The sequence below is a fragment of the Hyalella azteca genome, unplaced genomic scaffold (genome assembly GCF_000764305.2).
Source record: "Hyalella azteca isolate HAZT.00-mixed unplaced genomic scaffold, Hazt_2.0.2 contig15055, whole genome shotgun sequence".
Classification (NCBI taxonomy): Eukaryota; Metazoa; Arthropoda; class Malacostraca; order Amphipoda; family Hyalellidae; genus Hyalella; species Hyalella azteca.
Window position 1 is genome coordinate 117,363 of NW_025944920.1, and position 27,572 is coordinate 144,934.

At 38.4% G+C, this 27,572-nt stretch overlaps 3 protein-coding genes across 6 annotated transcripts; all 3 read left to right on the forward strand.

The window, feature by feature from the left end:
* The first annotated feature begins 765 nt into the window (after positions 1-765).
* On the forward strand, positions 766-7,709 carry LOC125179099. The gene is made up of 5 exons (XM_047884254.1): positions 766-840; positions 5,059-5,211; positions 5,911-6,087; positions 6,856-7,023; positions 7,358-7,709. Exons 1-5 carry the CDS (start codon positions 771-773, stop codon positions 7,591-7,593), a joined length of 804 nt encoding a protein of 267 aa, XP_047740210.1. The 5' UTR covers positions 766-770; the 3' UTR covers positions 7,594-7,709.
* Positions 7,710-13,330: 5,621 nt separating this feature from the next.
* Positions 13,331-18,891, forward strand: LOC108670118. Of its 3 annotated transcripts, XM_047884255.1 has the most exons (4): positions 13,380-13,399; positions 14,778-14,857; positions 15,157-15,634; positions 17,368-18,891. In XM_047884255.1, exons 3-4 carry the CDS (start codon positions 15,165-15,167, stop codon positions 17,795-17,797), a joined length of 900 nt encoding a protein of 299 aa, XP_047740211.1. In that variant the 5' UTR covers positions 13,380-13,399; positions 14,778-14,857; positions 15,157-15,164; the 3' UTR covers positions 17,798-18,891. The 3 variants fall into 3 exon arrangements, with proteins under 3 accessions (XP_018013057.1, XP_047740211.1, XP_018013056.1); XM_018157568.2 differs by lacking the exon at positions 14,778-14,857 and having other exon boundaries at positions 13,331-13,399; XM_018157567.2 differs by lacking the exon at positions 13,380-13,399 and having other exon boundaries at positions 14,742-14,857.
* A 1,374-nt stretch (positions 18,892-20,265) lies between these two features.
* Positions 20,266-24,585, forward strand: LOC108670119. Of its 2 annotated transcripts, none has more exons than XM_018157569.2 (3): positions 20,266-20,336; positions 22,390-22,867; positions 23,684-24,585. In XM_018157569.2, the coding sequence occupies exons 2-3, from the start codon at positions 22,401-22,403 to the stop codon at positions 24,147-24,149; spliced, it is 933 nt and encodes a 310-aa protein (XP_018013058.1). In that variant the 5' UTR covers positions 20,266-20,336; positions 22,390-22,400; the 3' UTR covers positions 24,150-24,585. The 2 variants fall into 2 exon arrangements, with proteins under 2 accessions (XP_018013058.1, XP_047740212.1); XM_047884256.1 differs by having other exon boundaries at positions 22,393-22,867.
* The last annotated feature ends 2,987 nt before the right edge of the window (positions 24,586-27,572 follow it).

A 27,572-nucleotide genomic window follows, 5' to 3' on the forward strand; every position in this document is an offset into this window, starting at 1 on the left:
GATATTATTAAAGGAGAGGGATGCCTGCTCTTAGTCTTGGTGACTAGACACAACGGTTGGGAAAGTAAAAAGGGAAAAATTCGGATGATTTGAATAAAGTGACGTAGTCAGACATAAATTTAAATTGCCCAGAGCTGATGGCAATCATTAATTGCCGACTGTAATTTTCGCTTCTGAAAAACATGAGGTTTAGTCAGTGGCATATTATTTAATTTTTATTAAGCTTTTAATTTTACATCTCGTCAATGCACTTATTTTTTCGTGTTTGCATTGGCAGCTTATCCACTACAGCTGTGTGGCGCTAGCACTCCAGCGTTCTTAACGCTTGGGGTCTCTGTCGCTGATGCAAAGTTTGTTCGAGACCACATCGTTTGGCTCTAGAAGTAAAGCAGAAGTTTGACGGCTTGCCAAAACCGTTGATTAAAAATTTTATACCTCAGTGGTTTGCTTTTCTAAGCTTTGTTGATTGAATTTTATGACCGATACAAAAGTTCATATCAGTCTTTTCATGACGCGTTTCGTCACACATTTAAAGCTATCCTATCTTATAAATAATTGTCAGATACCTTTTTATGCTTTCCAAAATATGTCACATAGGCTAATAGTTTTTAAAGTATTCTTATTTTTTCAGACGTTTTCCCTTTTGTGACTTCTAAGCGAGTATTTTTACTATTTTGACATAACAGCAGCAACATCGCACAATAATGCCCGCGCTGTTATTAGTTTCATTGTGCGTGCTGATGTCAGTGCAGCAGGCGACGGCTGACACCATGGAGCGGCTGTCAGGCATGAACCTTCCTCCTGAGGCGGTCGTGTCATCGCGCCAAGTCAAAACTGTCTGTGAGTACTTCAATTTAAAAATACAACTAATACAACTAAATACAACTAAACTAACTAATACAACTAAAATACAAATAACTAAAAAATAACAAATAATAACTAATACAACTAAAAATACAACGTAATAAACCTAATTCAATGTATTTATTTGTGAAACGTCCATGGAAAGTACATTGAGATAATTTTGATATTAAGTAGAATTAAGAAGTGAATTTTGAGTGATTGCGAAATGAGGTATGCTGGATTCACTCGCAGACAATGTGAGTTAGTAAATAAGTTTTAAAAGTTGTACGTAGATAGCATCGAGGATTCTCGCACTCATAACCGATAACGTATATGCTTAAAATTGCCAAAGGATAATTTGTGAAAGTCAAACGTGTATTCACCAGCCAAACTAATAGAAATAAATGACATTAGATTTAGTTGTGCCGATAAATCTGGTTTATACAACAAATTCAATTTTTACCAGTTTGTGTGCTCATCACGAATGATTTGGTACTGCCCTGCAAATAAATCCCTTTGAATAGCTTATGAAAAATCTAAAGCTCTGAGTTGAGGCCTCGATCTCTGAAATATGTAAAAAAAATACTGCCACTAAATATAATTTCCAGGATGATGACTCGGAATTTCTATGCAAGTTTATAAACGATTTACTTGTAAATAATTGAATTACGAGTATTCCAAAGTGCCGATTCTTTCTGAAGGTTATTATATCCAAGAAAGTATTCGTAATTTGAACGTTCGTTCACATTAGGGTTTGTTTTTAAAGAATATCAGCTGAGAATTTCACCCATGCCTAATTTTGTGCCGAACTATGATCCGTAAATGTTTTTTATTGAAATGAAAACTAGAGAAAAATTTGGTTCGTGACTAAATTCCGAGTAATCAATTTTCAAGTCCTGTATCAATCAATGAAGACTAGCATCTAACAGGAGGGCGTTTTAATGAAGATATAACATTCAAGATTTTCATTCAAGAGCGGTATAAGATTCATTAAGCGTTAATTCAAATGCTTTGTTAAACTGCTTCGAATTTATTTCCTCCCAATCAACTTCCTGTGAAATACCCGATACTGTGAGTGTGTTCGCCTGACATTGGAGTGTGCAATATTGGCCGCCTTTGCGGACAAAATTAATCTTGATTCAGTCCGCGATAATTGCAACATGGATTTAAATATATGAAACCATAGTGCTCGTAGTGGACGCTGAAGTGGAAGCTTACAATTATATAAAGTACTGAGTAATTAGACGTAGAATATGGATTTTATTCGGAGCTCTACTACCTTGTTTGTGTGAACAGCAGGTCATCATTAAGATATAATTCAACGCTACATACTTCGCACCACAAGTGTTCCCTAATAAGGAGCGCAATATAAGAAAGTCCGAAATGGATGTCCAACAGTTTCCAGCATCACCAAACAGATCGACTGTAAGCAAGAGAGAAGGCAAGTGTTAAAGTTTGCTTCAGGAACTAAGTAGCAGTAAAAATGTAGGTCTTGCATTCGAACTTCAATGGATTAGCGGGAAACGTTTTACTGCGCATTATCGGCATTCAAATGCACCATCCTTTCTTTTACTGACAATCGGCTTGCCCAGTGAAACAATTCTATTAAACATTTAAGACAAGAGAACACTCTGCCCAAATATTGTTTATGCGAGATTGTAATCCACCACGTATGAGATGGTCACTTTTGGGATGTGTTAGGGGTAGGGAGTTGCTTACACCTGGACAGAAGTTAGGCAATTGAACTACTACAATTTTCTTGGGAACACCTGCTTCTCCAACAAGTGATAAAGCGAGTTATGGAAGACTATATCTTCGATCTCTTCTATGCTGACGATAAAGAGCTAGTGGTGGATTTTCAGGTTGAGTAAACTGCGCTGTCAGACTATCGGTTTGTGGAGGTTGATACGACAATTTAAATATACAATCAGTCATGACACACACTCATATCGGGCCAGACTGGACTACATTTCAACAATCAGAGTTAGAAGTGGGGGGTTAATTTGAAACAACACTCTGAAGTCGATTCGGTATCCAAATTCGAGGAGGAAAATACCGAGGGAATGAAAACCAAGATACGAGAATTTTCTGGCGGTGTATTAATGTACCTTATAAACACGGATACAAACGGATGCAAAATGTTCAAAAAACAAATGAGAAAACGTATACATAACAAACAAATTGCCTAAACAACGGACTAAGTACACGTGACGACTGATGTCTCGGGTGTGATTGGCGGCTGTAGCTCGAAAAGCCGTCAGTGTTTAGCAAACCGTTCGAAATGGAGTTGCGAACTCGTAACTGTAATTGTTGTTACGGCATCTGGTCAATCATTGTACGGGCACGTTTGAGGGCTTGTATCTGAGCAGAGACGGCTAATATTTGGAGGGGCTTGCGAAAAACAATTAAGATTAACACAATCATTAACAGGACGAGTCGCTGTGTATAACGTCTGAGGTACATCACCCGGCTTCTACATAAGAAGAAGGCAGCCCCATGCTTTACTGATCATGATGGCGTTAGATTCGGCGTAAACGTGGAGATTCTCGGCAACGTTCTTTTTTCTTTAATTGGAATTTATGGGAGCCTCTGAAGACTGGTTCAATGCGGCCCCATGTCAGAATAGTTCAAGGAATCTGACTGAATTTTGTTTTCAGGTACAAGATTGTTTTCTCAAGATTTCTCAATTGCTGAAGGGCTACAGAACGGGGCCACCAAAGTGGAGACCACACCGGGGCAGAGAGCACCACTCCAAGGCAGACAGCCCCACTCTAGGGCAGAAAGCCCCACTCCAGGGCAGAAAGCCCCACTCCAGGGCAGAAAGCCCCACTCCAGGGCAGAAAGCCCCACTCCAGGGCAGCCAGCCCCACTCCAGGGCAGACAGCCCCACTCCAGGGCAGAAAGCCCCACTCCAGGGCAGAAAGCCCCACTCCAGGGCAGAAGCAGATAGCCCCACTCCAGGGCAGATAGCCCCACTCCAGGGCAGATAGTCCCACACCAGGCCCTGGAACCTGGGGACACTAGCCACTACCTGGGGACACTAACCAGTCACCTGGGGACACTAACCAGTCACCTGGGGACACTAACCGCTACCTGAGGACACTAACTTCTACCTGGGGACACTAACTTCTACCTGGGGACACTAACCACTACCTGGGGACACAAATCACTCACCTGGAGACACTAACCACTCGCCTGGGGGCACTAACCACAAACCCGGGGGCACTAACCACACTTGGAGGCATCTTAATATCTTTGTAACGAATTTTGCAGTTAGATGCCGGGAGCATTTACAGGTGTTCAGGAGTTATACTTCACTTTAGCTGGTCGTACCATTCGCCGGCTCAACGCATCGGAGCGGGACAGCACGGCATTTTCAAAGTTCGAGAAAGATAGTTCCAGAAAGATGACATAGCAGCCGGCCGAAGCCGGCCACTGTCACGGGAGCTCAGCACAAAGCTCTCGGCAACTGTCTGGTGCTGTGCGGGCGACCATAGTTCGGATTAGAAGTAACCATCAGCAGAGTTGTACTCTAGTGCGGATCACACACTCATGTTCGGTGCTTCTTCTCAAACTCACTGTTCAAGTGTTTGACAGAACGATTCTTTTTCGTTATTTATCTTGCGCCCTAGGTGAATTTGGCCACTAGAATGTCATCTTTTCTTGAAAGATTTTGTGTCTTGGGAGCGATCGCCGTGAACGCATGAACTAGCAGGCTGCCGGTGCTGTAAATTTTTCAGTGTGCTCTGTCCGTTGCGGCAGAACGCTGGCTATTCACTGTACTAGCAAATTCGTTATGCTAAAGTTTCTTCCCTAACACATACTATTGGAGGATTCAACCTCACACTGTATGGCCGACAACTTTCATCGTCATCATCCACGTATACAACCCTCGAAATAGTTACCACCTCTCGCTGTTTCTTAGCTACCTTAACTTCTCTCCTCCATGCCCTACATCGAAATATTAATTAGGATGAGAATCTCTTACGCTTTAATCAATCCTATTATTATTATTATTATTATTATTATTATTATTCCATGAAGAGATTGTCGTGGCGTCTCGTTCAGATCGAACTTCGAGGGCACGTTACAAGTGGCTATATTTAGCAAAAAGTTCTACTGACCCGTTTTATTGAATTATAATAATGTAGAGTGGTAATAGATAATTGTTGCTTCGAAAATATTGAATTTTCTCGATCTCATTCGTCTCTGAAGGTGAATGTAAAGAGAGCTGCTTCGTGGACGCCGAGTGTCGCGGGTGTGCGAGCGAGCCTCTCCCCGGTGGGGGTCAGATGTGTCACTTCACCAACACCAACCTCACCAGCACCAACCTCACCAGCGCAAATGGCTCCGTGGCCTTCATCAAGCGTGAGTCTCAAACTCAACCTAACTCAGAATACATTCGATCATTCTTTCTCTCTTCCAGCAACTCTGATCATGCAAATTCTTATGCAGCTTTTGCGGATTCTAATTAATTGATACTGCTAGTAAAGCCGCCAAGGCATCAGCGATTTAGAAGGAAGCAATTTTGATAAAAGTTCTCAATAGATAATGGATTCCAAGATGAGAAAATATGACCAACCTGCGTACGGAAGACATCAATCAGTGATTTATTAAAACACCTCTCATTAACTATTGATCTGATGAGAAGCACCCCGCTATACAGGAATCGGAAAAGTGGAAAAAGTGACATAAATTTGTGGCTGAGGACTCTTCACTTGTTCGCAAACACATATCGCCTTCTCTTAACGAAATAAAAATCCAGCAGAATTTATTTCAGACCTCGCTGCAACTTACAATATTTTCACGCACTAAGATGTTGTTTATAAATTACCCGAACTCCCATGAGGTAGGTCTTAAGTTGCGCTCTGATACAACGAACTTTTTTGGCTCAAGATGTTTGCTAATGTCTTAGAGAAGCGTTTCGTGTACCGAATAGGTAGTAAGCTGCAGGTAAGATAATTAGGCTAGTTTGTATAAACCTGCTCCCTGAAAACTGTTCATTACAAGAGAACAAATAATTATTCTGTTGCAAGTTTCCTGTTTATTGATTATGCTTGGTTGCAGACGGTATGTGCGACGCTCCCTATGTGATCGTGGAGGGCGTGGGGTGCATCTTCGTGTCCAAACAATTGATGAACTTTTCGGATGCCGTCAGCCGCGGCTGCCCTCCTGGCTTCAGACTTTTCGATCCCGTCTCTGACCAAGAGTTCTGGAATGTGGCATCATACCTTCGATACCAGTGTAAGTGATACATGACTGGTATGTGGCATCATACCTTCGGTACCAGTGCAAGTGGTACAGGAATGGAATGTGGCATCATACCTTGCATACGAGTGTAAGTGTTATCCGACTGGAACGTGGCGACATTCCTTAGATACCAGTGTGTTAGATGACTGTAATGTGGTACTGCACCTTCACTTCCACGGTAAGTGTTCATGACTAAAATTTGGCGACGAACTTTCGATACCAGTATGTCGCAAGACTGGGCATGGTGAATTAACTACAATATCAGTGAAAGTGTCCCAGAACCAGGCCGTCTTGTAGTACTATAAACAATTGAGGTATCATCAGAAAGTTCGGCAGCTGTGAAGTATCTTAAGTCTTAACGATATTAATGTGGGACTGGACTGGGCCGTAGTGAAGTACCTAGTAAGCGATTGCGAATGTTCAAGTACCTAGTAAGCGATTGTGAGTGTTCAAGTACTTCGCAGTGTCAGGGCTACCTCAGCACGCGTGTACGGACGACGTTAATGGGATTTAGCGTGCAAAAAACTTTGATAGAGTACTTTTCAAGCACCTGGCATGTTAGAGAAAGTTGACCATCGCCTGCACTGAACATTTCGAAGCGCAGTTACAGAGTGCAAACTAGTACTATTCATTAATTCTCGTAACAAAAATAAATTTTTCTATTCAAAACATAAAGCAATTTGTTACGATGTTATTCTGTAGATGTAATAAACAAATACTGTTTTATTGCATCTCACAATGCCCATCTCCTCCTACATGCAGATGCCCGGTACCGACCTGACGGGAAGTGTGGACCAAGCTTCCCGCTATCAGACGGCGCACCCGCGGCCTGTGATACGGCCCTGATGTACAACATCCCGTGCTGCCTTGCCAACGGTACATGTGCTGGTCTCAAGCCGTGCACCTGCGACGGATGCGTAGACTTCAAAGGTAATTGTTCGGGAATTTACGAGAGAATATAGAATATGAAAAGTCCTATCTCTGAAGCGACTTATTGCTGCAGGCGGCTCAATCAGACTTCCGTCTCATTATCGATAAGCACTCACGTGCGGCAATGATTTTTCAACACTTATTCACATCCATCGTAAAGTCGAATTTAAATCGCAGCAGTTTCCATCAACAAATTATGTCAGTTCATTAAGGTCATGAAGCACGGCAGTCTCAGTTTCATTGCGTTTCTGACGTAAATTAGACAAAAATTATGACCTCACTTCACCCAGAATTCGGCGTGAAAGTTCAAACACTAATGTCGGCCTTATTCCAGCTCTGACGCGAGGTTTCTGGACGAGCCTGACAAAGATTGGAACAGAGTGGAAGTTCGCGAACGGTCGAGTAATTCCGTCAGCTGTGAATTCCAGCGTCTGGGGGCCAAATGAACCAAAGGCAAATAATTTGTGCGCAGCCATGTGGAATGCTCCCCAATTTAACTACTTCTACAACCTTGCGGCCCTCCAGTGCAACACCACCCTGATACCGTTCGTCTGCCACAGGAAAATCTGACTTGCTTCGAGCAGCTGCCACCTTGGAGCAGATACAGAAGATGCATAATTTATTGTTCCGAAAAGCATATTTTATAATGAGGACAGACATCTAATTTCCGGTGCATGCAAAAAGTATCCGACACAAAGGAAAAACTTTATTTAATCAAAGCTTATTCCACAAAATAATATAATCAAAAATTATTCTAATGTAAATTTACATGGGAATTACAAATATTATATCAAAACAACAATATCATTAAATGTTGAATTGATAATGCAGTTTTGTAAAAGTCGAAATTCAAAAAGCATCCAACACTTTGTGAAAAAAAAAAGAATTTTTATTCGCCAATAATTTCTTATCCATTATGTTCGGGGGGATGTTCTATAAGCAGAAAACGTTGGAATACTCTAAATGCAAAAGAACGTCATAGACATTTTTCTAACTATGGTCATTCGTTACCTGGCATCGTCATTAGAAGGTGGTCTAAATTTTACGCTCTGCAACAATGCCTAAAACTGAAGAATTGTCTGCAACAATTGGAAAATCAAATATTCAGCTACACAGAGATGGTTTTGGGCATAGAAAAATTTCATCCTTGTTGAATATCCTAAGTTCGACAGTTGGTGATACTGTTCGGAGGTGGAAATCATTCCATCATTCCATCTTTCTACTAGTCTGCCTCGTCCTACAAATTTTTCTGACCATACGTTTAGGGGTTTAGTTTGAAAAGTACAGAATAAGCCTCGACTAACTGGTTCTGAACTGCAAAAAGACTCCACACGGCTAGGGCAACTCATGCACGGTTTACGGAGAGGGATATTGAGTTATTGGAATGGCCAAGCTAATCACCTGACCTCAATCCGATTGAAAATCTGTGGCGGCAATTGAAATTGAGGGTCCAGGAGGGAGATCCAAGAAATATTATCCAACTGTAAAAAATTTTCAAGGAAGAGTAGAATAAAATTCCTATTAGCACATGTGTTAGGCAGGGCAGGGTAGCCCAGTGGTTACAGTTCAGAGTGCCAAGATTGGAGCAGAGAGGCGCGGGTTCGATCCCAGCTCTGTGCGCCAGTTTCTGGTCAGAATCGGCGAGGAGGCTGGGCGGTTAAGCACAGCAGAATTGTAGCAGTGAGTTGCGCGTTCGAGACTGCAAAATGCTGTGAATGTTCTGTGATGTTAGGAATAGGCAACAGGCCTACGGCCTAACAAATGCTGAAACCGCTATTATTATATTATTATTATGTGTTAATCTTGTGAACAAGTATTCAATCGGTTGGAATCAGTTTTGGCTGCTTGAGGTCACATGACGAAGTAATGAGTAAATTTGCTCACTATATGTTGGATACTTTTTGAACCTTGACTGTTACAAAATTTCAATTATCAAGTCAACATTTAATGATTTTGCTGTTTTGATATGCTTGATACTTGTGTTTCCCATGTGATTTCTCATTAGAATGGTGTTTGTTTATGTTATTTTGTTAATTAAGCTATAATTGAATAATTTTTCTTTGTGTAGGATACTTTTCCACCCACCGTATTTATTTTAATTTTCATGAGAAGTTTCGCGAATTGTTATTTTCGTGATATATTTGAGGTTAAAAATCAGTCCTACTCGTGTACGAACGAATAGTAGTACTACTACTAAATTAGTACCTAGTACTACTACTAATTTACTAGCACTAGAACATCAAAAGAAGTAAAGCCTACAAAAGAAACACACGGTTGGCAGTATCCTGCATTCTCAATTGAGTTTCTCGGCGTCTAAAAAATGTCCATTTCTAGCTAAAGATTCGGTTTCGAACCTTAAATTATTCACTACTCATGTTCTTCACTGCATTGGTTCATTTATTTACATTATTATTGTTGTTGGAGCGATTCAATTTTCGATTGAAATATCAGTATTCAGCAGTCTTGACGAACAGATGGTACCCAAGTCAGGGCAAATAAATTACCATAAGTAGAAGAAATAGAAAAAAATAATCATTGGGTTCCATTGTTAAAATGTTCGAGTTTTGGATCAGCAGACATCTAGGAAAATACTTTTTCAAACAATTTTGCTGGCCATTTACTGTAAGCTGGTTTCCAATTTAGAAGTCTTATACAAGAGTAAAAATCATTTCATGTCTTCTTCATTGGTCTCTGTTGTGATCTTCATTGGTTCGAGCTTCAAGAGTACCCATATGTGATGTGAATGACGGATAATTATAATTGATCAAGTCGTCTTACCACTATGGCGATTCCCGCACCAAGAAATGAAAGTTTTATTCAAAATGCCTGTCCTTCCATCACCTTTCTTAACTTTGATGTTCAGATAGCACTTTTATTCATTTAGAATGAAAAACCCAATCTGTGCACTGTAGAGTCGTCAGAGTAGGATCACGATATACATATTTATATACTGTATTGTATATTATTTTTAATCTTATAACTGCACGATGTTATAAGATTAAATAGATTGCACGATGTTTTACGAAATCCCCGATCTCCAATATATGGAAGAACTCATAAGGAACTTACTTGTTCCATTATGGAACAACTTTACCTAACTATATAAATATACCTACAGTATATGTACCAATGCACGTAAACAATTGTATCAGTCATATACAAGGTGCACAGTTAGCAATCAGATGCAGTTCAAACAAGAAATTACAGAAAGTAATTATCACACATTGAATATTTATTCAAATTACCGAGAAATTATGACACCTGCCTACGTTAAAAATTTAATCCCCACCCCACCTTCCGAAGCTATGTGGACGAAACTCTTCAATGCCAGCTGACGCAATGGAAATTAGACCTCATTTACTCGCTATAACTTAAATCAGATTTGAAAGTCTACCAAATTCTTCATCATAAAATGGAGATGCATGATCGATAATCAAAAATACAAAGCGGCGTAAATTTAAAAGTTTCCATAGAAGCGCGGATTGTAGAAGACCATCGTTAACGCATCAATCTGCCAATCCCCAGCTCCATTTCGCAGACCGACTTGTGCGGACGCTGTCGCGTCACGGTTTCTAGCCTTTCAGGTGTATCTCAACGTCAATTGATCCGGGTTCGTTTATTGTAGTCTACGCCCCACAGTATCACATATTGTGCAATAAAGAACAGCTTTTATTCCAATTGCAATTAAGTGAGTGTTCTGAACTTTATTTATCGTTTCAGATTATATTAAACGGTGCGCTCCCTGTAGGGCAGCCTTTTAACCAAATAATTCAAGCACAGTTATCAAAATTATTAATAATTGCTGATAGTTAATTAGAAGTGCTGCCAGGTAATTACAACGGTCATACTGCTTCATAATAAGCGTAAACGGGTCGTTGTCAAGATTAGCGAAATGCGATGAGTTAAATTTGTCCTCTTATGCTTTTCTCATAGAAATTTGTTTTCTATAAATTTGTTTTGTATATCATTTTCACAAAACAAATTTTTAACATTTGTATATCATTTTTAGCATAAATTTGATTTGTATATCATTAGAAGTATCAGCTAAATACCAAAAATATAATTCAGATCGATAATTGAATGGAATGTTATTGTTACTATCAACATGTTCGCGTCAAATGTATTGAGATAAAATAATATACGTTTAAAAATTACTTTTTAAAGACAACACTTCCAAAAAATCCAGTGTCTCCACTCTTACAGATGTACAATGAATTTCTCATCTAATTTTCGAATATTAAAAAAATTGATTTTTCAGTTTTTTTAATATATAAAATTTTTTTAATATATAAGTTTTTTTTCCAAAATTATTTATTCTGTTAATTGATTCAAGCATTGCCTCTGACTTCACACAAGTGTGCAAAATTTCAGATCAATTAGACAGGTAAAAGTGTGTCAAATATCAGTTATAAGATTTGTAGCTGACAAAATTATTTTTTCAAATTTTTAATGTTGAAAAAATTTTTTTTATTTTTAAAATCATTTATTTTGACATTTGATTCATGCATTGTCTCCAAATTTAAACAAGTGTGCAAAATTTCAGGTCGATAGGATAAGTAGAAGCGTATTAAATTTCGATTACAAGATTTGTAGCAGACAGACAGACAAACAGACAAAAAGTGAAGTTAAAGAGAAGTGTTGTAAAATGTGCATGAATTTGGCAAGGAAGAAATGTGCACGTTATTTTATTTATAACTTTCTAGACCTGATTATTCTTAACAATATCCATAATGTACACGGTTACTGAATGAGCTTTCTTTCTGAACGGGCACTCATAAAATTTCATGCATGTGATGGGGTCGTATTCATTACTCTTTGCTTCCATGACATTACCTTCCCTGACATTACCATGGTGACGTGTCAGACCATAAGGAGTGACGCAGCAGAGATTAAAGAGTGAGGTGTCAGGCAATAAGGGTGACGCAGCAGAGATTAAAGAGTGACGTGTCACACCATAAGGGTGACGCAGCAGAGATTAAAGAGTGACGTGTCAGACAATAGAATAGAATAGAAGTGTCGGCGTTGAAGAAATAGGCCCATGGCCTGTTGCCGATTCTTAAACTTTTCGTGACTTGATTCACAAGGGATCCGAGTGACGCAGCAGAGATTAAAGAGTGACGTGTCAGACCATAAGGGTGACGCAGCAGAGATTAAAGAGTGACGTGTCAGACATTAAGGAGTGACGGAGCAGAGATTAAAAAGTGACGCAGCAGACAATAAGGAGTGACGCAGCAGAGATTAAAAAGTGACGCAGCAGACAATAAGGAGTGACGCAGCAGACATTAAAGGGTGAAGAAGCAGAGAAAATGATGTTAATAGGGCCGGTACCAATTGCAACTGGGCGTAACGTGAGACTTTATCTTATCCGCAATAACCCAACCTTGGCTCGCCACACTACTTGCAGTTCAACACAGTCACCGAAAAGAGAATAAGGACGATCAAATATGAAATTTTCATCAAACAACGACACAAAGTTAACAGAGTGTGTGTAAGTTGGAGTCTGGTCAAGACTTCCGAGGTCTCTCTGTGCGAGAGATAAAACTGTTACAGACACTAAACGTCTAGAATGGTTCACGCCTAAAACTACATCATTAAATCGAAAAAGACCACCTCACATTTATAGCTATACAGGTTGACATCACACCAATATATTCCAAGTCACCATAGAGCACAACGATATTGGTCCTATTTAAAAATATTAAATGATACAGTGCGCAGTACACACCTGTCCAGTATGGTACGTGTGGCAAATCGAGTGATCCTATATCCTATATGGAAAGCGACTATTCCCGATTACAATTCAATCAGGCAATATCGCACGATTCGTTTAGAATAAAAGGAATAAATATAAAAGAGATTTATATAAGGTCTTTTTATCTCCCCTACAATGTAATAAAGTGGAGTAAGACTCGGTAACTATCTGTTGTGTAATATTTTTGAACTAGAAATTTATTAAATCAAAAAACAACGTTTGGGTTTAAATCCATTACTATAAAGTCGTTTACGGATTAATTAATTCAGGAATAAATCGCTAATGCTTGCATAAACCACAAATCGTTTAATTATTTGTAGGTTTGCAAACCGTAATAGGAAATCAATAATTTCAAATGACGTTCTCAATCATGAATTACCCTTGCATAAATTTCATCGAAATTTTAGACATTCTGGCAAATTCCTATCACTACAATCAGACGTAAAAATCTCATTATACAAACTAGTTTTCAACTGGTAACTAATATAGATAAGCTTCTCGTTATCACTGCATCAGGTGCCGTACTCATCATATGTCAATCTGTCACCAGCAGTGGTGGAGCGAGCGTCATAAGGAGCAAGTCAATACAATTCAGTTTAATCAGTTTCATTTAGTCTCTAAAAAGTGAGTTTGTGGGTGTTTGAATATGTGAATGGCCACATCACAAGCTCAAACTTTATAATTGGTTATAAATTTGGCATGCAAGTGGTTGCATGTCCAGCTTCTTATGTTGTAGCCTAATATATGAGAGTGACAATGATAATTCATTATTCTTCACACTCATACATAGCATAGAACTACTATATTATTTTGGGTATGAAACTCGAGATTTCAGCCTAACTCTTATCAAGTTCAGGGCCTAGGTATGTACGTTTCATCAGAATTAAACAATAAATTCAGAAGTATTGCGCAGTTATTTTTACTATACTCATGGCTGAGTTAAGTAAACTAACAAGCTGGTTCAAGTAACCGTATAAACTGAACTATCCTAGCAATATTACTAATACTTACTGAATGAATTCGTATGAATTGGGGTATGATAAGGAATGTTACAGAATCATTAAACTTGAACAAAATTTACGGATAACTGTGAATTAATATGGATTAATTACTAGTTTTAATCATTAGAAAAGACTCATCTTGATATGTTATACAATAAGGGCGTTACACTCCGTAAAATTTCTTGGGTTCGTTGTCAGGTATAAGGGAAAATCTTATTAGCGAGTTAAAATTGTTATGGTCCTGACTCGTTAGTTAAAAAACTTAGTTCGGGCACACATATACTATACGTAAGTTAACGAAGTTAACTCTCAAATGTGCAACTAAGATAATTCATAATCTAGCGTTCGAGCTTCTCATCAGCAGAGATAGTAGAGATAGTGTTTGTGATTGAGCGACATATATCCATGACAAGTAGAATTATCGTCGTTTTTTTACAACACTTCTCTTTAACTTCACTTCTTGTCTGTCTGTCTGTCTGTCTGTCTGCTACAAATCTTGTAATCGAAATTTAATACACTTCTACTAATCCTATCGATCTGAAATTTTGCACACTTGTGTAAAGTTGGAGACAATGCATGAATCAAATGTCAAAATAAAAGATTTTAAAAATTAAAAATTTTTTTTTTTCAATATTAGAAAAATTGAAAAAAATAATTTTGTCAGCTACAAATCTTATAACTGATATCTGACACACTTTTATCTGTCTGATTGATCTGAAATTTTGCACACTTGTGTGAAGTCAGAGGCAATGCATGAATCAATTAATAGAATAAATAATTTTGAAAAAATTATATATTAAAAATTTATATATTAAAAAAAATTGAAAAACTAATTTTTTAATTTGAAAATTAAATGAGAAATTCATTGTACATTTGTAAGATTGGAGACACTGGATTCTTTGGAAGTGTTGTCTTTAAAAAATAATTTTTAAACGCATATTATTTATAACATTAACAGTGATAAACGCATTTCAAGTTGTACTAACCGAATGTTTTCCCAGGCTGTGCAAACATTAAACTTGCATTTAAATCCCGAGAATTGTACGAAGCGGGTAATTCTAGGCTAATAAAAGGAAAGTTTGTAAGTAATATTATCTAGGAATTGTTTCAAGTAATTTTCTTGAGCTGACTTCTAACTTTAATTTAGTTATTTTACTATATTACTAATTTTAACATCTGATTGAAATGTACCTCTTCGTCTAAGGCGAAAGATGTGTGCCACCTTGCCAGATTTAATTTCTGATTCACTCACGTACTGCTTGCGATAATTTTTTATTATTAATACATAGAACTAAAATTACTAAATTTGAATAAAATATAAAGATAACCTCATTAAAACACAATGACATCAAAAGATTCAAAACTGCTTCCATTCGGCAGCCTTCGTGATGGCGACCGAGACGAAGCCAATGGATGAATTTGAAGAGGAATCCATTACTATGGAAATTGAAGACATCGCCGCTAAGTACAATTTCGATGAAAGTTTGCGCGGCAAATGGATGTTGTTTTTCCTCCACGAATACATGGACGACATGTGGGCTAAGGCCGTAGAGCTCTACAGCGCTGGAGAGCTGCCCGGCATTGTCTCCATCAAGACGTCGACCGCCGCTCCCAACGTCCGCTCCGGAGAGACAGAGTACGGAGTGATACGTTTCTACTGCGGACCCTATGATGACCGAGAACGAGTTCTTCAGTATGGGCTGAAACTGATCGAGAAAATGCAATATTTCAGCAATAATTTTGGATTTGCTGCTTACAAGACTGATGAACAGTCGAAGATAGGGACCAAAGCGACTGGAGCGAAAAAGAATTATTTGTACCGTCTACCAGTGTCCACGTATGATCATCTGGAACAAAGGTAAATAAAATGTGAAAAGACCAAGAAAAAGCTCAGTTGGAGGTTATTACAGCACATAAGCCTGTAGAACTTGCGGTCGTCTTTTTATGGATTTTATTGGGAATACCGTCAATTTTGATATAGTAGTTTTGATTTACTGTATCAAAAAGCAAGGTAAAATATCGTATTTAACCGCAAATACCAGACTTATTGATCAATTACGCAAATGAAACAATTTTTTTTAAAAGTTTATTACTGGGTTTGCAAAAAATGAAAAATTTAATGTTTCGGCATTCATTGTTTATACAGGGTGATTCACGGAAACTTCCTCATTTGAAAGCTCAGTAAAAAAGGTCCAGAAAAGATTTCGTTACAATATAAATTTCTTTTTGTGAAAAAAAAAAACATTCCAGAACTTTTTTATTATTTACTTTTAAAGATGACATCGGACAAGTGACGGCCCCCATTGTCAAATCGTTTTTTTTTTTCGATTTTCAGTTAGTCGATTTTGGAAGTTCAGTTCAACTCACTGAAGCATACTGACGGGTATATTGGCGATAGCTTGGCGTATATTGCTCTTCAAATGTGGGACAGTCATTGCAAACAATTGATTTAAGATAGCCCCATAAAACAACTACACGGACTCAAATCGAGGGATCGGTCCGGTCATAGAAGGTCCCCTCTCAAGGAGATGAGGCGATCTGCAAAATGTTGTCATTGAATATCCCGCTGTGTGGGCCGTGGCTCCATCCTGTTGGTACCAGACGTCCATGACATAAAGAAAAGCAGTCAATCATTTGCGTGTACCGAGCTGCCATCACAGTAACTACGCGTTCTTTTCTTTAAAGAAATATGGGCTAATTATGCCGACTTTAGACAGCGCACACCGCAAAGTTTACTAGTATACTCAATGAAGTGGCCACTGATGAAGTTCGCACGGATTGCTATCACTCCAATAACTCCTGTTTTGCTTGTTTACGCTGCCGGAAATATAGAAGTGAGCCTCATCACTAAAGAAAACGACTTCATCGTGAGGCAAGTTTTCAAGATGAACTTCCCAGGCATTTCGGCGAGCAATAAAATCTTTTTCGCTGAGTTCTTGTGCCACAAACATTTTGTAGGGATGAAATTACAGTTCTTTGTGGAGTATTCGTGCCACACTGATATTCGAAATCCCCAGAATAGCAGCGTGTTTGCAATCTAAACGGTGTGCCGAACGCAGAAATGCCTCTCTGCTCTATACGTTTCCGGATGTTGTGGTAGTTCAATGATCGTAGAGAAGCGATAATGGAACTACAATTACAAAAAACGCCTCGACAGTCAACGTACGCTGCTTACTTGTCCATTGCATAGTGGCAACTGACTATACGGGAGAAATAACTTCATGACTTTGCCGATTATATGAAATGTTTATTGCTCTTTTCCTACAACATCTGGCTCTACGCGAGAAATACAAAACAAGGAAGTTTCTGTGAATCACATATCATGTGCAGATGTGTACAGGTACGATACTTCCCGAATCAATGATGTTTAACATTTTCTAGATATAGAAACTTGCCAATCATTCAAGTGCTTGAAGTAGCAGCTGTGAATTTTTCAATAAGCCCATCTGTATGAGCTTGCAGGTGGGAGTTTGCCCATCTGTATGGGTTTACAGGTGGGAGTTTGCAAAAAGCCCAAATTTTCCAGTGACATTTTTTTCGCGACCCGCATCTCTTAAAATTTATCTACTTGATATCTGCCGTAATTTTCAGATCAGGCAAGTGCAAGGAGCCCCCCATAGAAGTACCATCGCAGGTCTGTACTCGTGAGTTGATCCATGAAGTGGTGGGGGATTTCATAAGGGATCCTGTCGACATTAGCAACTATTGCAGATGGACAATGGAGTTCCCTTCAGGAACCCCGCATGACTCTGCATGGGTCAGTGCATGCCGCCTCTACCGTAGCGGGGAACTCAAAGATGTCGACTACATTCAAACAACCACTGTCAAATCTTCTCTGTCTAAAAATGGAATGATACTTTTCTTCTCACGAGACAACCTTTCGCAGTCAAAACTGCAGCAATGTGGTAACAATCTTGTGCAAAAACTTGATTATTCGTCGAAGGACGGGGAACTTTGTGCATCTCAGTATATTGGCCGAGGCTGGGTGGTACTGTGTCGGGTGCCTGCTTCTCAAAAGTAAACTAATTCCTAACCGAACTGCACCGCGCCGCTAGCCCACACACACGGGCACTCGATCATGCGCTGCTTTAGACATCATTGCTGAAACATGGTGATCGGGAACATTATACAGGTATTTTTATTGGAATACGTCCCACGAATGAGTTGTGCACTTGCGTTGGCATTATTCACATTACATACCCCGTAGCACTTCATACATATGTCTTACGAAAAAATACATTTGTGGCTCAAAAAAATATTGTGTAAATAATATTTCAAACGCGATTAGCACTAGACCCTGGGATATGGCGGCACATTGTACCTACTAATTGTGAAGCCATTTAAAAAATATTGGAAATAATTTTACCTGTATTTAATAAGTTAAATTCATTACGCAATTATTTCGTATAAATATTCCTCATGAGTCGCACGATAAATTGAGCTGTAAGTGATAGTGGTTATTGAAGAACGAAGGTGTTAGTCGGTTTTACTTCATTTAATAGAATATTAAATTAAAAACTCTCTCAAACTTATAATCGTTTTTGTTATTTGTCGCGTGGAGATTTAAAAGGAAGATGTAAAGGAAATTATTTATAGTTAGCAAGACGCTTCATGCAGAACTTCTCGCATTGAAATAATTTGACGACCAAATGTGGCACTAAAACATAAATTAGACTCGAGTTTGTTACACAAAGGCAATTTCATTGCCTTTGTCGATCCAGTAATCGACTAATTTCATCACCCGGTGCCTCACGCATTTGTTTGTATTGGTCCTTATCAGCGACAAAAATTTCCAAGCAGACAGTCTGTACCAAGTCAATCTTATAATTTGTAGGGAAAAATAAATTTACATGGGAAAAGAGAGGTTATATTAGATACCAACAATTGAAAGAACACACAATAGAGATGAATGAAAATCGCGTCAAAGATGAAAATGAAGCTGATGTATTTGAGAGCAGATCCATCAGCAGAGCTCTAAAATACAGCGGTTATCAGGAGCTGCCTAAATCACGATTGAGCGGCAATGGGATTTTTTGAACACTAAGATTTTTAAAGGTCACATGCAGAAAAGTACATTGAGGTTTTGAAATGAAGTAAATATTTTATTCAAAATTTCAAGTTTGTTTTAATTCTTTTAATCACAATTCTTTCGTGTGTGAGAGTTCAGGAAGATTCGATTGTTATAGCCAAGATAGCCATTGGAGATGGCCATGCTTCAGATGATATTATTTCAGAAGTAGGGTCTAATAATAAAAGTCATAAGTGAGCGTTCTACTATATAATCCTCAAGGACATCTTCAGAGTTTTGCGTAGACATAATTTTCTTAACGTAAATTTTTTAATATTTCGTAATCTGAGACATGAATTTCTTGATAATTCTTAATATGAGTCAACAAAAGATTTGACGGAAACAATAAAAGAGCAAATTGCCCGCATGATTTCCAATTCAATATGCAAGGCGGGGAAGGGAGAATAAATTCAGAAGCCTATTGAATTTACGTTTGAATACCTTTCTGCAGATTTAGTTATATTAGGCAATTGAGAAATATTTGCTTACGCTTTGTTACGTGTTTAATCGACTGAGATTGATATATTTGCAGAAAAACTCATAGTCTCACATGTAAATTATAATTTATTCAGACAGGGAAATCTTGTGACTCGAAATGTGAAAACTGTTGTAGTGAAAAATGGTATTATAAGGAATAATTTTAACTGTAAACGAATATTGCCTAGATTAGGTAGAAATTCAGGAAAGAGGAATGTCAATAGAGCAGAACTTTATATAATAAAACAATTTATATGCAGAGATAATGATATAAATTAAAATATAGGCATTTTACCAGTTTTAAACAGCAGCGTTTAATACTGCTGAAAGTTGTTGATTTTGCGTAACATCGTGAGAACCTACATCATGGAACTTTTTCTAATTCTATCAAATCTAACTACATTCGATCATATTGTTCAACTTGATGGTTCGTTTACAGACGCTATAGACGGTATTTTATATAATTACTGATCATTGCATGTCATATGAGCCTAAAGTTAAAAGTAGGTACCGAATTTCAGTCACAGCGCATTGATAATAAAACCTTACATTCAAAATTTCAATTAAGTCCGTTCAGTATTGAAGGACTTACGAGTGGTTCGATTGAGCGTAAAGTTAGGTTTGCGTTTGAGTCCGCAGATGAGTTCGGAAAAGTGTCGATTCGGTAACGTTTCGGAGCAGTTAATTCGTATTGAAGCCTGGAGAGTTATTAACCGTTTAACTATACTAAAAACTCACTTGTTCGAATAAAAAGTAATAATGTTAGAAATCAACTACATTCATTTTAATCGTTCATGTTAACTTTGAATTCAGTCGTCATAATCTCGTTCCGAGTTCGTTTGTTACTCGTCACGAACGGGTTAATCCCAGTTCCTTTGCATCCTTGCAGCTTCGCTTGGTCATGACGCATGGTCACTGGTCACTCTGAGTGGTCAGTCCGACTCGTCAGCTTCAGCTGTTGACTTCTCTTGGTGCGCGCTGTTGTAGAAGCGGTGCTTGTGTTTTCGTATTGAAAGTGAGTATTTATTCACAAATTTTGATGAGTATCGATCTTACTAGTTTTTTTTTTGCGTTTCTACTTTTTCGAGCGACATGAACATGATGAAAGCTGATTGAGAGGCATAAAAGAGATTATGAGAACTAATTAGAGGTAGCTAGCCTAATAGTTCTGCTTGCATGTGGAGCTCGTCTCTGACCTTGAAATACTTTTGCTTTGATTCCTTTTTTTACGTGAAATTATACGATTTAAAATCTTGACAAGTTCGAACGGATCGCCAATTTATTCGTGAATTAAAAAGGCATTTTAGTTTTTACTGTAAACCTCAATATACATATATATATATATATATATATATATATATAAGTTAGAAGCAGACAAGTACCTCATATTTAGTTTTTTTTCAATCAAATGATGAGAAAACGAAAGCTTTTCCAGCGGATTCTTTGCTCATAGCTAGGTAACTCGATTTGCAGCATAATAACCGACTCTTGTACATTTTCGAAGCACATCATTGATATGACATGATGAGATCAATGTTGGTTAGTACCTAGTTGAAGGCTAGTTCAAGTGTTCAACCATGGATGAGATAGTCCTCACTCCTCACACTTCTCAGCTGCTATTTTTTGCTTTGTTATTATGAAATGTCCATTGCAAAACGATTCTCTCCATAGGTACTTGGTCGGTAACCGTAGGTTTTCCTACGGATAAAATTAAGACGAGGATTTTTGGGGGATTTTATTTATGATTAAACAATTCAGGTCTAGTAGTCGCCCTTCAGAACGTTTTAATACATGCTCAACATTGTCAACAATGCTGTCGAAATCATTAAGTGTTAATATTTACCTCAGTCTTGAAATGAAACCATATCGAGATAAGAGCAGGAACTCAAGTGTCGCATCTTGTCACTCACAGTGACATAAGTCCCATCGTGCCATCAGTAGGTATTCAGGCTGATCATCTGATAAGGGATCACTTTGATGGTGTTTTCTAGATTATCATTAAGTCCACCTAAATTCGTTAGAAAACGTGAAAGTATTAACGAGGTGCCCTTAATTTTTAGTCATAATGAAATTTACATAATTTAATTTCTGTTAATTAATTTAATTTAGAAAGTTGATTGATTAGGTTCATGATTTGGATTTTGGAGTAGCAAAATATTAATTTTAAAGCAATAAATGATCATCACAAAAAGATGAAATGATGGCTATGTTATATTCATTAAATTTAGTTGGCTATTCTAAAATTGAATTTTGTTAATATTCAGACCTTATTTTTAATTTTCCTGACCTCGGAATTTTAACAGACCAAAACTCTATTATTTTATAAATTAAATTTCTACAGCAACATCGTCCTTGATAAAGATAGGTTTCAAATAGCAGTACCATTAATAATGTCCATTATCCATGATCAAAGCACGTTGAATGTTATAATACATTATGATTTATGAGCATTTCTTTGTTAATATCAATGTTCAAAAAATGGGAGAACTAATGAATTTTGTCAATTTCTTATTCAGAAACAAAGACGGCAGGTTACAAAAAGAAAAAAAATTGAGACACTACTCAAGCAACTGCTGTGGTTATATGTATATTTATACTCCACTGAATTATTTTTGTGGGACGAGCAGCGTTTTTTATACCTGTAATTTTCTCTAATAACACGTGCTTCCGAATTAAATTTCAGACTAGCCTAGCAACTCCCATGCCATCCAATACCCTAGCTTTTAAAAAATGTAATCGCGTTAATATTATGGGAATTGCCTCATTACACGAGACAAATCAACGCGGACAGGAGCGAGTGATGACATAAAATTTGTGGAATCATATGAATATGTTTATTCTAATTAGTTTGGTCTAGGTAAATAAGAAACGGAAAAACAGTTCACGACAATTTTTAACATTATGACAACTATGATCACCATTTATGGACTCGTTCATTCAAGGCCCTAATTCACCGTTATTGTGTGATGGGCCTCGGTAATATAGGGTTAGCCCTCAAATATTAATTTTCCTTTTTAATTGTTAACAAGTGCATAGTCAATGCTCACAATCGTTTCTCCTTTCTTTAGCAGACGCAACGATGGCGGCACCGAAGAAGCCAATGGAGGAATTCGAGGAAGAATTTATCAAGTTGGAAATTGAAGAAATCGCAGCAAAGTACAAATTTCACGAAAGTTTGCGTGGCAAATGGATGATGTTCTTCGAGAACGAATCTATGAACGACATGTGGGCGAAGGCTGTAGAGCTCTACAGCGCTGGAGAGCTGCCAGGCGTCATCTCTATCAAGGCGTCGACCGCCGCTCATTGCGCCCGCTCTAGTGACCCCTCCTGCGGAGCAATACGCTTCAAGTGCGGGCCTCTCACTGACCGCGAACTAGTTCTTCAGTACGGGCAGCAGCTGGTCAAGAAAATGCAATATTGTGATACTTTGGGATTCGTGGCATACAAAACTGATGGTCAGTCGAGGATCGGTACCAAAGCAACAGGAACGAAAAAGAACTATTTGTACCGTTTACCAGTGCCGACGTACGCTTATCTCCAACAAAGGTGAATAAAATTTAGGGAACTTCTGGCGAGTGAACACTGCTGCTTGCTTAAGGTATAGAGCCGGCCTTCCATTGCGTTACTGTAGCGCTGTGGTTAGCACCACGATTAGCGCAGTGACGGCGGGACTGAAATGAGAGGAGCTAATCGTGGGTTCGAACCTTGGCAAGCTCAGTTCATTTCTCGGTGTCGCTGGTGGGCGGCTCCTGGTAGCCGTCAGAAGGTGGTGCTTTCAGCATGGCCATGGGTTGGAATCCCTAAACGAACTCTGGGAACTTACCTGAGGAGATAGTTCTTAAAAGTCGTAGCTTGTAGCTGCTCTATAGCTTCCAAAGCTCATCCTAGAATTAATTTCGGAATCGTATTACGTATGAAGTATTTGATAAAATCATAAAACCGAGAAATGCTTCTAAATAATTTAGTGCAATTTTAACATGATTAAGCAATGCGTATAGTTCCATACAGTCATACACAGATAATGAAATTTGCCTAAAACTCGAACTAGACTTTGGCGCCCCAATTTCGATTGAACATTAAATTTAATTAACGTTTAAAATGACATTCGAATTAATTAATTCATTTATATAAGTGTTATTGTTCATAAATTAATTATGATTTATTGGCAATTCTGCTGTGAATTATATCTTTTGGGTTCCGGAAGACAAAGAAAATTAAAATTAATTATAATTGCAAGCTTTCTGCTGGAAATTATTGCGTAAGAAATGATACAATTAATTGATAATTCATGCAGTGGTTCATGTTATTTTGATGTTAAGCATCAGCTAAAGTTTCAAATCAGTAATTTTCTTTTATTTCCAGATCGGGTATGTCCTCGGAACTCCCCACAGAATTGCCGTGCCTGACGTCGCATAGTGAGTGGCTTAGTGATGTGGTGGGGGATTACATCCAAGATCCTGCAGATCTTAGTGATTATGCGAGATGGACGATGCAGTTCCCTAAAAAGCTACTCCACGGCTTAGCATGGGTCAGAGCCTGCCGCCTCTACCGAGGCGGTGAGCTGGTAGACGTTGCATTCATGCGAGCGTCGACAGACAAAGCCAAACCGGGCAAGGAGAAAATTAAAGGTGGCATCATTAGTTTTTTCTGCCGTGACAACCTTCCGTTGACGAGACTGCAGCTCTGCGGAGAAAATCTTGTGGAAAAATTAAAGTACTTTCACATTAGTAGAGAACTCAAATGCGTTTCTTACAAGAGTGCCTCAAATAAACCAGAATATATAGAATTGTGCCGAGTTCCCACCCTTGAATCTCACCGTCGTGCTTAAATAAGGCGAGCTTCTCCGGGTTCTCAGTCTTCGCCACTTGAATGCCTTCACTCCTGATCATCTTTAGTAAAACTAAATCTTTCTCCTTCAATAGAAATCCTAAAATGCTATTCTCTTGAACTATTACTCAGGGACTGCACGTTTCTTGTCTCATAATTTGAACCATTAGTTTTTACAGATTAAATTGAACATTGAACAATAGACACTTTTTGGCGTCTTTAAAGCTGTAGCAACGGCTGCTAAATGTGCTCATAGCTCTGTATTTTCAAGTGCCTCGCTCATTACCGAGGCGTTATGATGATTTTGTTTAGACCAGTGGTTCCCAAACTTTTACAGGCTGGCGCCCCCTTAGCTTCCCTGTGAATTCCCTGCACCCCACCCATAGACACATATGGAAACATTCATTCATTTCTTTCTTGATATTTTGTATGCTGCAATTTAAAAAGAGAAAGGTTAACATTTAATATAACGACAATTACAACATTTCTTCTCGCTTCGAGTCACCGACATGTGGAACAGCCTTCCTGATAGCATCGTTGACGCTCCGAGTATGAACGCCTTCAAGAACAGACTAGACGAAGCTATGCAGGAGCATATGTTCAGTCTTAAAAATGCCTAGCAGATTACGGACCGGCAATACGTCCAGCAGCTATCTCAATCAATCGTCAGTTATGGAAAGATCGGGTTCCAAAGGCCGGATCCCTTGTGAATCAAGTCACGAAAAATTCAAGAATCGGCAACAGGCCATGGGCCTATTTCTTCAGTGCCGACACTTCTATTATATTCTATGAACAAGAATCGGCAACAGGCCATGGGCCTATTTCTTCAGTGCCGACACTTCTATTCTATTCTACACATGAATGTGTATATCACAAATAAACCCAATTTAGTAAACCAATCTAATTTTTTAACAGTTTTAACGGTTTTAGCAACATAGAATGATAAGTAAGCATTTACCAGTAACCTTAACATAGTGATCTCGGCGCTGAAGTGTAGGCCTGATGTGGCCTGTCGCCTTAAATGTCTCTCACTTAATGTATACTTAATGGGATGGATATGCTTGGTGCAGGAACATTAGCTTCTCAACATCAGGCTGGAACTCACTAAGAAGAAGTCCTAGATCGTTTATGTTCCTAAGTTTTTTGCAGGAAACTACTTATTTTAATGCCTATAGTGTCATTATCACAAGAAAATTTAGATACACCAGCACGCTGTATGCGCAAGAGATGAACATTGTTCAAAAATTTTTTCTGAGCTGTGATAAGAATCTTCTTGATAATTATACATTTGTACTATTTAGAAGTTCAAATAATTAATTTGTTTCATAAATCTATTCCAGGGACGGGTTATTAAAGGTATCATCCTAATCTGTTGAACGGAATTAATTTGTTGAACGACACTTGATTTTCTTCGTTTTAGCGAGATGGAAAAATTTACTTCCCTGCATTAGATTTAAAAACGTGTATTAATAAAGATGTTGAAAAGCTAATTAACTCTAAACTATCAGAGATGTGACAATATAACAGCCTTCGATGCACCATTATTTAAGCAGTTAGCTATATATCTCACTCAATAAATTCTAACAGCTTTGTGTATTCTACAGATATTGAAATTCATCAGATTGTACTCCAGTTTCAAACGATGTCATTTATTGATAACAATGTAACTTTACTAAACTCTATATATATATATATATATATAAATATATAAAAAAGCATTTTTTGTTAAATCAGACATTGAATTAAATCAGATTATTATACCCGGTATTACTAAAACAGTGAAATGGTTTTTATTCGATATAAATAGAAAGCATTGAATTCTGTTACCTATTCCTCCTACCAAGCGTTCAATATAGTTTATCACTAGCATGAGCTCAATAATCGTACCTCACTGGCAGTGGAGGCAGTCAGAACTCAGAATTACTTGCACAGTTGCACTACATCATAGGCATAGTGATGATCATAGTCACCGTGCCAGCGGGTGGGACAAACCTGTTGTTCACTTCAGAGTTAATTAAACAGTGGAAGCTATTAATGTTGTTTAAATGAAAGAGTTTTCTGATAAAATTATATTTAGGGATAGTCACAGAAAACAAATGGAGAAGAGTGTGGCATTGATCAGTGGCTGTAGACGACAGTTCAACTAAGAAGAGCTAAGAATACTGTTGGCTGTTGCTAGGCCAAAACCTTAGTTTATAGGGAGCACAGCGTAAGACTAGAGTGACACTGCAAGAAAAATAAATGAAACATTAATAACCCTAGTGCTAAATAAAGAATTCAGAAGCAAAATAATTGAATCTCTTAACCAATGCCAGAATTTTAATGTAAAATATTTATTATGAATTAATTGCATTTAAACTGACCGTCAGACAAAAAATAATCAATTAGTTCAACAAGAGAGTCATTTAAATAATCAAGATACGTTTAGATAACTATAACGCAGGAATAAGCCAATGACCATTAAATGCAGTGAAATGTATAATGAGCAAGGAAACTAACCGTTATGCACGAATTACAATTAATCTGATAAATGACTAACAAAGTATACAAAATATTGTTCCATTTCGGAGAGCAGACTTACTTGGTCTTACCAATACCAAGTTTGCACTTCCAGAGTCCAGACTGGGAACGCAGCCGTGCACCACCAATTTTGTGCACCAATAAGCCCTGAATCGTACGCCTTGGATCTCTCCGGACATCCACCAATCAGCCGTGAACCACTCGCCTTTGTCTTCCTCCGCGGCCTCGCATAGAACCTGCCGTGCACCACCAGGCTGCGGATCGAATCTGACTTCCGGGCATCGTTAAATTACGTAATTTTACGTTCACCGCATCTGAGGTTAGCTTTCAGATAGCATAGTTCTGTTCCAAAATTTATCGTCCTTCGACAAGTGGCCGTTCGACCGAGGGCTGGTTCGACCCGGGACGCAGTATAGACCCCTACATAGCCCTTGCCCACAATTCAATATCTATTCCTTTCCGCTCGTAATCACGCTAGAGGGCATATTAGCCTGTGTGATTAAGTGCCTTAAGCCATAGGTGCCATTTCCTTTCCTGGATATGAATCAATCAGCCAGATAACATCAAGCCGCCGAAGCAACAGCCGTGGGCAAATAGCCAAACTGTTGCGTGCTTGTATTATACACAGCCTGGAGTCTTCGCGACTTTTGAAAATAAGCGCCCGACATAACAGCGCCGTTACGTCACAGCCACTGCTTCATCGCGCTCTACTCCACAGGCAGAAGCGCTAACCGCCGTCCCTATAACGCCATGCCCCGGTTCTCCCCCTTCGCAGCCAGCAGAAGGCTTTTCTCGTTGCCCGATCAGTAATGCGCCTGGCGCGATGGAGGGACCTAACCTAACCAAACCTAACCTAACCTGGCGCACAACTGATCAGCAATTGAAGAAAGCCTTATGGCTGCGA